At 40.2% G+C, this 12,616-nt stretch overlaps 1 protein-coding gene across 3 annotated transcripts in view; it reads left to right on the top strand.

Moving 5' to 3' along the window:
* ZRANB3 (zinc finger RANBP2-type containing 3) overlaps window positions 1-12,616 on the top strand; it is a 1,006,798-nt gene that overhangs the window by 847,603 nt on the left and 146,579 nt on the right. For all 3 annotated transcript variants that reach the window (XM_053698237.1, XM_053698236.1, XM_053698238.1), the window contains one exon: window positions 8,796-9,183. In XM_053698237.1, the coding sequence (XP_053554212.1) occupies window positions 8,796-9,183 (388 nt within the window). The remainder of the gene's footprint in view (window positions 1-8,795; window positions 9,184-12,616) is intronic.

Raw genomic sequence — 12,616 nt, 5'->3', positions numbered from 1 at the left:
AGTTTGTCAGTCAAAATTCAGCACAGAGTTCTCCTTTTTTTTTCTCTTGTCTGAGGTTATATCACACGATATAACCCCACCCCTTTTTATTCTAATCATCAGTGAAATTAGGATGATAGGCCCTTCGGATGCTTGTCCCTGATTAGTTATTTGGGAGACGCTTCCCTGATTGGCTACTGGGAAATTTCGTTTTCAACAGCCAAATGCCCTTTGGCTGTAATAATGGATTTAGGCCACGGGGGGCAGCAAAGACAAACAGTTTAATTCAAATATTGCTAACAGTAAATACAGTTCATATATATTTTTATTCAATATACCATATTTTCTAGTATCAACAATTCACATGTTCCATGTGTATTGGACCATGTCATACCATTCATCCTGATTATTTTAATATGAAACATTAGTATTTTTCCAACATTGGTGTGTCCGGTCCACGGTGTCATCCATAACTTGTGGGAATATTCTCTTCCCCAACAGGAAATGGCAAAGAGCACAGCAAAAGCTGTCCATATAGTCCCTCCTAGGCTCTGCCCACCCCAGTCATTCTCTTTGCCGCTGAACAAGCAGCATCTCCACGGAGATGGTGAAGAGTATGTGGTGTTTAGTTGTAGTTTTTTATTCTACTATCAAGAGTTTGTTATTTTAAAATAGTTCTGGTATGTACTATTTACTCTGAAACAGAAAAGGATGAAGAGTTCTGTTTGTGAGAGGAGTATGATTTTAGCAGCAGTAACTAAAATCGGTTTCTGTTCCCACATAGGACTGTTGAGATGAGATAACTTCAGTTGGGGGAACAGTTGGCAGACTTTTCTGCTTAAGGTATGACTAGCCATATTTCTAACAAGACTGTGTAATGCTGGAAGGCTGTCATTTCCCCCTCATGGGGACCGGTAAGACATTTTCTTAGTCTCAAACAGAATAAAGGGCTTAATATGGGCTATAAAACTGGTAGACACTTTTATGGGCTAGATCGATTGCTTTATTTGGGCATTTTATACAGCTTGATGTTGAAATTCACACTTTATAACTTTGGGGAACGTTTTTTTACGTCAGGCACTGGTTTAGACACCATCCCAGTCAGGAAGGGCCTTCTATGTAGTAGGCAGAGCCTCATTTTCGCGCCATTACTGCGCAGTTACTTTTGAGAGCAGGACATGCAGCTGCATGTGTATGGGTCTGGAAGTAGTTGAAAAGGTCCCTAGAAGGCTTCATTTGGTATCGTATACCCCCCTGGGTTTGGTAAAGTCGCAGCAAAGGCTGTAGCTGGGACTGTAGAGGGGTTAAAACTATAAACGGCTCCGGTTTCATCATTTTAAGGGTTAAAGGTCTGAAATTTGGGGTGCAATGCTTTGAATGCTTTAAGACACTGTGGTTAATTTGGTTAAAATTGAACAATTCCTTCATAGTTTTTCACATATTCAGTAAAAAAGTGTGCCCTGTTTAAAATTTAAAGAGACAGTAACGGTTTTGTTTTAAAACGGTTTTTGTACTTTATTGACAAGTTTAAGCCTGTTTAACATGTCTGTGCCTTCAGATAAACTATGTTCTGTATGTATGGAAGCCAATGTGTCTCCCCCTTCAAAATTGTGTGATAATTGTGCTATAGCGTCCAAACAAAGTAAGGACAGTACTGCCACAGATAGTAAAGTTGCCCAAGATGATTCATCAGATGAAGGGAGTAGACATAGTTCTACATCATCTCCTTCTGTGTCTACACCAGTTTTGCCCACACAGGAGACCCCTAGTACTTCTAGCGCGCCAATGCTTGTTACTATGCAACAATTGACGGCAGTAATGGATAACTCCATAGCAAATATTTTATCCAAAATGCCTGCATTTCAGAGAAAGCGCGATTGCTCTGTTTTAAACACTGTAGAGCAGGAGGGCGCTGATGATAATTGCTCTGTCATACCCTCACACCAATCTGAAGTGGCCATGAGGGAGGTTTTGTCAGATGGGGAAATTTCTGATTCAGGTAGAATTTCTCAACAGGCAGAACCTGATGTTGTGACATTTAAATTTAAATTAGTGCATCTCCGCGCACTGCTTAAGGAGGTGCTATCTACTCTGGATGATTGTGACAACCTGGTCATTCCAGAAAAATTGTGCAAGAGGGACAAGTTCCTAGAGGTTCCGGTGCACCCCAACGCTTTTCCTATACCCAAGCGGGTGGCGGACATAGTGAATAAGGAGTGGGAGAAGCCCGGCATACCTTTTGTCCCCCCTCCTATATTTAAGAAATTATTTCCTATGGTCGACCCCAGAAAGGACTTATGGCAGACAGTCCCTAAGGTCGAGGGGGCAGTTTCTACACTAGCTAAGCGCACTACTATTCCTATCGAGGATAATTGTGCTTTCAAAGATCCTATGGATAAAAAATTGGAGGGTTTGCTTAAAAAGATTTTTGTACAGCAAGGTTACCTCCTGCAACCTATTTCGTGCATTATTCCTGTCACTACAGCAGCGTGGTTCTGGTTCGAGGAACTAGAAAAGTCACTCAGTAGAGAGACTCCGTATGAGGAGGTTATGGACAGAATTCACGCACTTAAGTTAGCTAATTCCTTTATTTTAGATGCCGCTTTGCAGTTAGCTAGATTAGTGGCGAAAAATTCAGGGTTTGCAATTGTGGCGCGCAGAGCGCTCTGGCTAAAGTCTTGGTCAGCGGATGTATCTTCCAAGACAAAATTGCTTAATATCCCTTTCAAGGGTAAAACCCTTTTTGGGCCAGAATTGAAAGAGATTATCTCAGACATCACTGGGGGTAAGGGCCACGCCCTCCCACAAGATAGGCCTTTCAAGGCCAAGAATAAGTCTAATTTTCGTTCCTTTCGCAATTTCAGGAACGGACCGGCCTCCAACTCATCAGCCTCTAGACAAGAGGGTAATGCTTCGCAAACCAAACCAGCTTGGAAACCGATGCAAGGCTGGAACAAGGGTAAGCAGGCCAAGAAGACTGCTGCTGCTACCAAAACAGCATGAAGGAGTAGCCCCCGATCCGGGACCGGATCTAGTAGGGGGCAGACTCTCTCTCTTCGCTCAGGCTTGGGCAAGAGATGTTCAGGATCCCTGGGCACTAGAAATAGTTTCTCAGGGTTATCTTCTGGAATTCAAGGAACTACCCCCAAAGGGAAGGTTCCACATGTCTCACTTATCTTCAAACCAAATAAAGAGACAGGCATTCTTACATTGTGTAGAAGACCTGTTAAAAATGGGAGTGATACACCCAGTTACAACTGTGGAACAAGGAATGGGGTTTTACTCAAATCTGTTTGTAGTTCCCAAAAAAGAGGGAACTTTCAGACCAATTCTGAATTTAAAGATTCTAAACAAATTTCTCAGAGTGCCATCGTTCAAAATGGAAACTATTCGAACGATTTTACCTACAATCCAGGAGGGTCAATTTATGACTACCGTGGATCTAAAGGATGCGTATCTACATATTCCTATCCACAAAGATCATCATCAGTTCCTAAGGTTCGCCTTTCTGGACAAACATTACCAGTTTGTGGCTCTCCCATTCGGGCTAGCCACTGCTCCAAGGATTTTCACAAAGGTACTCGGGTCCCTTCTAGCGGTTCTAAGACCAAGGGGCATTGCAGTGGCACCTTACTTGGACGACATTCTGATACAAGCGTCGTCTCTTTCAAAGACAAAGGCTCACACAGACATCGTTCTGGCCTTTCTCAGATCTCACGGGTGGAAGGTGAACATAGAAAAGAGTTCCCTGTCTCCGTCGACAAGAGTTCCATTCTTGGGGACAATAATAGATTCTTTAGAAATGAAGATTTTCCTGACAGATGTCAGAAAGTCAAAACTTCTAAACGCTTGTCAAGTTCTTCACTCTGTTCCACGACCTTCCATAGCTCAGTGCATGGAAGTAGTAGGGTTGATGGTTGCAGCAATGGACATAGTTCCTTTTGCGCGAATTCATCTAAGACCATTACAACTGTGCATGCTGAAACAGTGGAATGGGGACTATACAGACTTGTCTCCAGTGATTCAAGTAGATCAGAAGACCAGAGACTCACTCCGTTGGTGGCTAACCCAGGATCACCTGTCCCAGGGAATGAGCTTCCGCAGACCAGAGTGGGTCATCGTCACGACCAACGCCAGTCTAGTGGGCTGGGGCGCGGTCTGGGACTCCCTGAAAGCTCAGGGTCTATGGTCTCGGGAAGAGTCTCTTCTCCCGATAAACATTCTGGAACTGAGAGCGATATTCAATACTCTCAGGGCTTGGCCTCAACTAGCAAAGGCCAGATTCATAAGATTCCAATCAGACAACATGACGACTGTTGCTTACATCAACCATCAGGGGGGAACAAGGAGTTCCCTGGCGATGAGAGAAGTGACCAAAATCATAAAATGGGCGGAGGATCACTCCTGCCACCTATCTGCGATCCACATCCCAGGAGTGGAAAACTGGGAGGCGGATTATCTGAGTCGTCAGACATTCCATCCGGGGGAGTGGGAACTCCACCCGGAGATATTTGCCCAGTTGACTCAATTATGGGGCATTCCAGACATGGATCTGATGGCGTCTCGTCAGAACTTCAAGGTTCCCTGCTACGGGTCCAGATCCAGGGATCCCAAGGCGACTCTAGTGGATGCATTAGTAGCGCCTTGGGCCTTCAACCTAGCTTATGTGTTTCCACCGTTTCCTCTCATTCCCAGGCTGGTAGCCAGGATCAAACAGGAGAGGGCCTCGGTGATCTTGATAGCTCCTGCGTGGCCACGCAGGACTTGGTATGCAGACCTGGTGAATATGTCATCGGCTCCACCATGGAAGCTACCTTTGAGACAGGATCTTCTAGTACAGGGTCCATTCGAACATCCAAATCTAGTTTCCCTCCAGCTGACGGCTTGGAAATTGAACGCTTGATTTTATCTAAGCGTGGGTTTTCGGATTCTGTGATAGATACTCTGGTACAAGCCAGAAAACCTGTAACTAGAAAAATTTACCATAAAATATGGAAAAGATATATCTGTTGGTGTTAATCCAAGGGATTCTCATGGAGTAAGATCAAAATTCCTAGGATCCTTTCCTTTCTCCAAGAAGGTTTGGATAAGGGATTATCAGCGAGTTCTCTAAAGGGACAGATTTCTGCTTTATCTGTCTTGCTACACAAACGACTGGCAGCTGTGCCAGATGTTCAAGCTTTTGTTCAGGCTTTGGTCAGGGTCAAGCCTGTTTACAGACCTTTGACTCGTCCCTGGAGTCTGAATTTAGTTCTTTCAGTTCTTCAAGGGGTTCCGTTTGAACCTCTACATTCCATAGATATCAAGATGTTATCTTGGAAAGTTCTGTTTTTGGTTGCTATTTCTTCTGCTAGAAGAGTTTCTGAGTTATCTGCTCTGCAGTGTAATCCGCCCTATCTGGTGTTCCATTCAGATAAGGTTGTGTTGCGGACTAAACCTGGTTTCCTTCCAAAGGTTGTTTCTAACAAGAATATTAACCAGGAAATAGTTGTGCCTTCTTTGTGTCCGAATCCAGTTTCAAAGAAGGAACGTTTGTTACACAATTTAGATGTAGTTCGTGCTTTAAAGTTCTATTTAGAAGCAACAAAGGATTTCAGACAAACGTCTTCTCTGTTTGTCGTTTATTCTGGCAAGAGGAGAGGTCAAAAAGCTACTGCTACCTCTCTTTCCTTTTGGCTGAAAAGCATCATCCGATTGGCTTATGAGACTGCCGGACGGCAGCCTCCTGAACGCATCACAGCTCACTCTACTAGGGCTGTGGCTTCCACATGGGCCTTCAAGAACGAGGCTTCTGTTGATCAGATATGTAAGGCAGCGACTTGGTCTTCACTGCACACTTTTGTAAAATTCTACAAATTTGATACTTTTGCTTCTTCGGAGGCTATTTTTGGGAGAAAGGTTTTGCAAGCCGTGGTGCCTTCCGTTTAGGTAACCTGATTGGCTCCCTCCCTTCATCCGTGTCCTAAAGCTTTGGTATTGGTTCCCACAAGTTGTGGATGACGCCGTGGACCGGACACACCAATGTTGGAGAAAACAGAATTTATGCTTACCTGATAAATTACTTTCTCCAACGGTGTGTCCAGTCCACGGCCCGCCCTGTTTTTTTAATCAGGTTTGATGAATTGTCTTTCTTTAACTACAATCACCACGGCACCCTATAGTTTCTCCTGTCCGTCGGTCGAATGACTGGGGTGGGCGGAGCCTAGGAGGGACTATATGGACAGCTTTTGCTGTGCTCTTTGCCATTTCCTGTTGGGGAAGAGAATATTCCCACAAGTTATGGATGACACCCTGGACCGGACACACCGTTGGAGAAAGTAATTTATCAGGTAAGCATAAATTCTGTTTTTATTTATCATATTCTAGAAGATGTCTTAAAAGTTGTATTTCTATGAGGGACTAGTAGTATCAATCAATGAAATATATATGTCTATCTGACTTATTCCGTATATCAGCTTATTTGATATACTGGTATATATTTAATTTCCTAGTCGCATCTTATCTAGAAATCTCATCTTCACATCAGTTCTTCCTTTAATGTTCACTAGATTTCTGGAAAACAAAGAAAACATGTATTCATTTTGAAATAACTTAAGCATTTATATATGCTAATGTAGTTATTCGTTTAATTTATTACAAATCTGAAATGCATTTCCCATATCCATATATAGATATTTATACAGTCTGGGTATCAATTAAATCTTTGAGAATTATACAGTTCATATAGATGAATTTCTAACTTCTCTTTTTAAAATCACGATTGAAATTTGTATATGCTTTCAGCACTCATAGGGATAAACACGTCTCTCTGTTATCCAGCATAGATGTTTATCTAACACAGCAGGTACCAATTTGCATCGAAGTGTCAATGGTCACCTTTCCACAAAATTTGTCACTTGGCTCAGACTGCTAGGCTCTCTTCTTCTTATAAGGGAGTCTAGTGATTTTATTACACATTTCCAGGTAGTGATCAAAAAGGTCTTTTGAAGTGATCTTTCTAAGATTACTTTGAAAGCAATTCCTTTTGAGGAATTGGGACAAAGATTTGCAATGCATCCTATGTAACCAAGAAGAAGGGGGGTTGGTCTGCCATGGCTACAGCCCACACAATTCATGGCAAATTAGATTTTTAGCTACAAAATGAAAAATGAAATATTAGATTATACAATACATCTGTAGTTTATTTAATGTTACTCACAGATACCCTGACAGAACTCAAGCACAAAGCTAGTCTCCAACAAACTTAACTTAAACATATGCATGGAACAAATAGAGTGTAATCAGCACAATAATATATATCTTCTTCAAGGCAATAACTGCTGATCACAATTGTTTTCATTCCACACTGGAGGCTTACAACGGGGGCTGCGACATCCCCAGCCAGTTTACCCCCTACCTACCAATGGGACTGTGGAATCCACGTATCAAAATACTTGTCCGCTTGTTTTAGCCAGATAGTGTCTTATATATGAGAGCTCGTAGCAGAGCCTGCAGAATGCTTGCACTGGACATGGTAGAGGGAAACTAACATAACTTGTTGAATACTTGCACAAATATAGGGACTAAAACTTGAAAGTGATGTCTGAAAACTAGAACAAACTGCAGACAGGAGACATACTGTGTAGACTCTGAATACACAGGGACTTTTTAGCAGAAATGTTCCTTCTGTGAGAATACAGGCATAATAAGTGACACAGAGAACACTGTTTTCATATAACAGACTAAGTTGCAGACCTGCACACTAGCAGATACATGGTCAAGGCATGATCGTGGGGAACCACTATTAGGCCAAATGTTGAGGATTACCCTGAATAAGAACATATTTTATAAGTACAATTATTCAACAGTTGAATTTTTCACCTGTGCTGTATTTCAGACATCTTGAAAATGTATTTTGTTAATAAAACTCTAGTTGGGAAACCTTGTTTTAACCCCTTATTGAACACACATGGTTTTCATCCACACAATGCTGTTAGTGCAGATGACAACCAAGTGTCATTTTTTAGGGGGGGGGGGGGCACTTTTGGGTTGATCACAGCATCCTGTGTTAGGTGCTGTTACATCAGTACAGACCTCAGTTGGAGGAATACCGAAAGTGGCAGGGACACTTAACACAAGAAGGGTGCTCCATTAACACTTACAAACTCTAAAGACACAATGTGTAGGATTTGCGAGCTATGTTAGAAGAGACCAAACTGTTGTATGAGTGGAGTTTCATTTTTTAATTTAAACTCCCATTGTCTTGCCTTCCCTAGCATTTTTAAGCCTGCAATAATTGTCCACACTTTTTAATCTATTTATTAATGCAAAGGTAGCTAGTAGTATTGAATAAAAAATGTTAAAGATTAAAACAAAATACTAGAAGTATTTAAAGCCAATTAAGCAGAATTCAAGTTAATTTGTTTTCACATCAAACTCAGATGTTTTATTGATTACCTGCTATGAGAACAAATTTGGGTATATTAGTACAACCAATCACAGGCTTCCTATTGAGTGCTGTGCAAAAAGTAATTTACTTTAGTATATCAGTTAAGGACAGCCAATGTTTTCTTAAAAAAACTCAGCTGATTCAGTATTTTCCTTAAATACTCTTAAAATAAATTAGACAAGATTGAGCTTTCCGTTTTTTCTTTAATGTGGACTTTGAATGGGAGAAAAAAAGTTATTAACTTATAATGTATACATTCTATATTAGTTTGATTTGTTATTTTCATAGATAGAAATTGTATTGAGATGTTTTTAATACTGGCTTAATTAATGTAGTTGACATTATCTATCTTGTGATCTTTTATTTATGCAAATTTATTTTTTCTTAGACTGGAAAATGGAAAAGATCAAGTTTCCACTTTGGCTCAGCCTGAAACTGGAGCCGAGAGTTTAGCGCTTAAAGGTTATGTGCAAGCAGTGGATAATGATGGAAATCCACTTTGTCTTCAATGTCAGCACCCAAGTTCTCAGCGTGAAACACATCTCCTTGCTACAGATTGGGACACACGTTTTTGTTCTCAAAAATGCCAGGATGATTTCCTAATCCGGTCTAGCCAAAGTTATATGAGGTCTAAGGTGTTTGAAATAGAGCATGGCGTCTGTCAGCAATGCTGTTTAAATGCCCATGAACTTTATTTAAGTGTCAGAGATGCCCCAAAGAGTCAACGAAAGACTCTTCTAGATAGCACATGGATGGCACAACTTCCATTGGACCAGGTCAGTATATCATTGGTTTATAGAGATACTTGTTGTCTGTTTTATGAGCAACGCTCCAAATATAAATACATTTCAATATCTTGGGCTTGCTTGCTTACTTGTTTGTGTTGTTATATTTTGTTTTCCTTCTTTTATCATACATTAAAACTGGGGGTAAAATGTTTGTGTCAGTTGGAGTTACTGGAAAAGATATTCCTAGGCGCCAAACTGGGAGGCTAAGGTATACGAAGGATTTATTACAACATAGAGTACAGGATATTAAAATAAATTAGATAGACTGTATAAAATGCAATATTTAGAGTACAATGTTAAAAATACAATGTTAAAAATATGGCATGGATCCACGCTATTACAATAGTAATAAAAAGTATAAAATAATATATGCACTATTACAATATACACAGTTAAAATATGGAGACACAACAATACCACGGGTGTTCTGCAATGTGAAATAGTGCAATACTCAAGATGTGCTAAAAATTGTATTTGTAGCAATCAGAAAAATGTGTCCAATATGTGTGAATAGTGTTCAAAATAAAAAAACAAAAATAAAATCTGTGTAAAAATAAGTCCAAAAAAGAGATTCACAACATAGGTCCAAAATAAATCCGCTGGGGTTCTCCTAAAGATGTGTATCCAGATGGTGTTGGTGTGGTAGCAGGTGTTTGCTATTAGTGTCCAATAGATATATAATAAAGTTGAAAACAAATAAAAACAAAAATTGTTGATAGTGTCCAAAAAATTAAGTGTTAAGTCAAAGAATATTCCTTGGTGGTGGTGTTACCAGCCTGGGTAGGCAGAAATGGTGAAAAGAAGGTGCACAATAAAAAACAATTCCAAATGCAAAAAATATAGAAAAAATATAAAAAATATATAAGGGAAACAAAAACCTGTGAAGAGAAAGATAAAATGCAATGTGTAGAAAGTTCACAATTTGTTCCTCCAATTAAAATAAGGCTTACCAGTGCTGTACTCTATGTTGTAATAAATCCTTCGTATACCTTAGCATCCCAGTTTGGCGCCTAGGAATATCTTTTCCACATATTATTGTATCTAGGTGATAGCTAGGTATCACCTTCCTGGGCTAATAAGGTTTAGTGGGCGCTGGGATCATCTTTGTATTGTCAGTTGGAGTTACTGTAAACGCTCCAGAAGTAGTTGGACTTTTACCTTTCCCTGAATATATATTTCCCTTCTTGACAGATTTAGTTCTGTTTCTACTTATTTGTAGTATGAGATTGTGAGCTCTAGCTCTGCTCAGGCATGAAGTGTTTTTGTTTCATGTTCAGGAAGTAAAACGATTGTGGCTCCTCTCAGTCTAATTTCATGTTCTATCCACTCTATGAGCTCCATAAGTCTTGCCTTTGGTCACGGCATGCATGCATGCTTCCTTAGTATACAATCCCCAGACGTTCCTAGGCATTATAAAGTAGCTGGTGGGGGCAGTGTAATACTTTGCAATATTAAAAATGTTTCTGATATTTATCAATGTAACTTAAGCTATCCAAAGCACAATTGCATAATTTAACATAAATTGATGTAATGATAATGTGTGCAAAAAACATTGGACAAAAAATATGAGCTAATTTTAGAACAATATTGACATATTGAAAATACTGAAATTATTGGTCCTATCTTTCTAAGGTAACATGTTATTTGGCAAAGAGTTTGACTTCTTGAATGCTAAGAATTTAAGAGGTAGAGTCCTTTTTCTTCCCCAGGCACCCATATTTTGCAAGTCACCTTCTTACACTTATAGACAGAGAACTCAGTATCAGAATTTTAAGGCCTTCCAAATTGGAAAATACAGAAGGCTGTGGTTAGTCAGCAGTATCTCATCAAAACAAAAGACAATGAGGATGTGCCTGCCCAGATGCCTCTAAGATGGAGGCTTTACAATTTCAGGGACATTTGGGTGCTTCAGATGCTGTGCACAAGTTATATTTTGGAATTCAGAAAAAAAAAACTCCCATTCCTTGCTTTGTAATATCACCACTCCTAAATAACAAATTGAAACAGTTTTTTGTTTCTTTTCTTTTTTTTTCTTTCCTCTTAATTAGAGGGAAAATCAAAAGTGAAACTTATTTATGCTCCGCTAACTCCAGGGGTTATCTCAAATTGTAAATTTAAGTGTGAAAAGTGCAACAGAAAATGGCATCCAAATTCCCTTTCTTCAGGCCCTATTAACCTTTCCTGGTCATTTATAAGTCATATCCTCTCCCTTCTCTTGTATTTTGGCCTCAAATAGGACCTGCTGGCTGAAAATTGTATTTTTGACACAAATAATACAGCTTTATAAATTAGCCGCGCTCTTTAATAATAAATACAGCCACGCTCTTTACTTACTGCAAGAGCTCTCTCTTTACGTCACACTGGGACCATCAAGCAACCTTATCTGTGTACCGCTCCTGCGTATGAATAAGTAGTCTCACAATCAAGATGGCTCAAGTCTAGGGCTAGCGGAGTAGTCAAGCCTGGAACACATGGGAACCCCACAGCTCAGGTACAATGATGACAATTAACTATTCTCAGCTAATCATAGACAGACTCATTCTACAAAGTAATTTTATTGACTGGAGGCAGGTCCTGTTGGCTGCTCTCCATCCGTCCGCTACTAGCTGAAGACTACTGTAAATAGTTGGGACAGTGACAGCGGCAGAACTTGCAGGCTCTGTACCGCCTTACACAGCAACCAGAGACTGGTATAGCAGTAACAGCACTGACCTGCACAATTTGGTGACGACAAATTATGGGGACAGAAAGCTGCAGAAACTAGCACAAAGTATAGCTAATATTAATGTGTCAGAGAAAGTATCAGAGAGCAGCATCAAAGCCTGGTACAGAGTAAGTAAAAGAACCTGAGGGGAGTAACAGACCCTGGGGGAAAAGTTTGGAACAGGCAATAACCAATGCTGGGGCAGCGAGTTCAGCTACAGCCGCTTCACTCATGCTGAAGTACACATACCGCTGTCATAGACTCATAGCCGATTTCAAAAGTCTGCATACGAGAAACATTTCTCATACATCTACGGTGGCGAGGTTCTTCACTCAGGATCTAGATGTGTGAGAAATGTTTCTCTTATTATGCAGACTTTTGAAATCTTCCAGGCGGTCACCTCAAAATTCACTTGCAGTCCACTGGTAGACCGCAATCTACCGCTTGCCCACCCCTGCTCTAAAACCTTAGAGTTATCATCTGTGTCCACCTGGGAATTTATTTATTGTGCCTTTATATGTCCAAATAAAACATTCCCTGTGGTGGTATTTATTGAACTCAGCATCTGGCATAGAACATCTGAACTTGTAAGTTCCAATTTATGAAAAGGGGCACTAAGTGGAAAGATGCATTTCAAAAATCCTTAATATAAATGAAATGAGTAGGAGATAAATCTTGCACAGTTCACTTACAAGTGATAAATAGCCATTCCAAATC

Source organism: Bombina bombina, chromosome 1 (assembly GCF_027579735.1).
Source record: "Bombina bombina isolate aBomBom1 chromosome 1, aBomBom1.pri, whole genome shotgun sequence".
In the NCBI taxonomy this organism is placed as follows: domain Eukaryota; kingdom Metazoa; phylum Chordata; class Amphibia; order Anura; family Bombinatoridae; genus Bombina; species Bombina bombina.
This window is presented reverse-complemented; position numbering and strand designations above follow the sequence as displayed.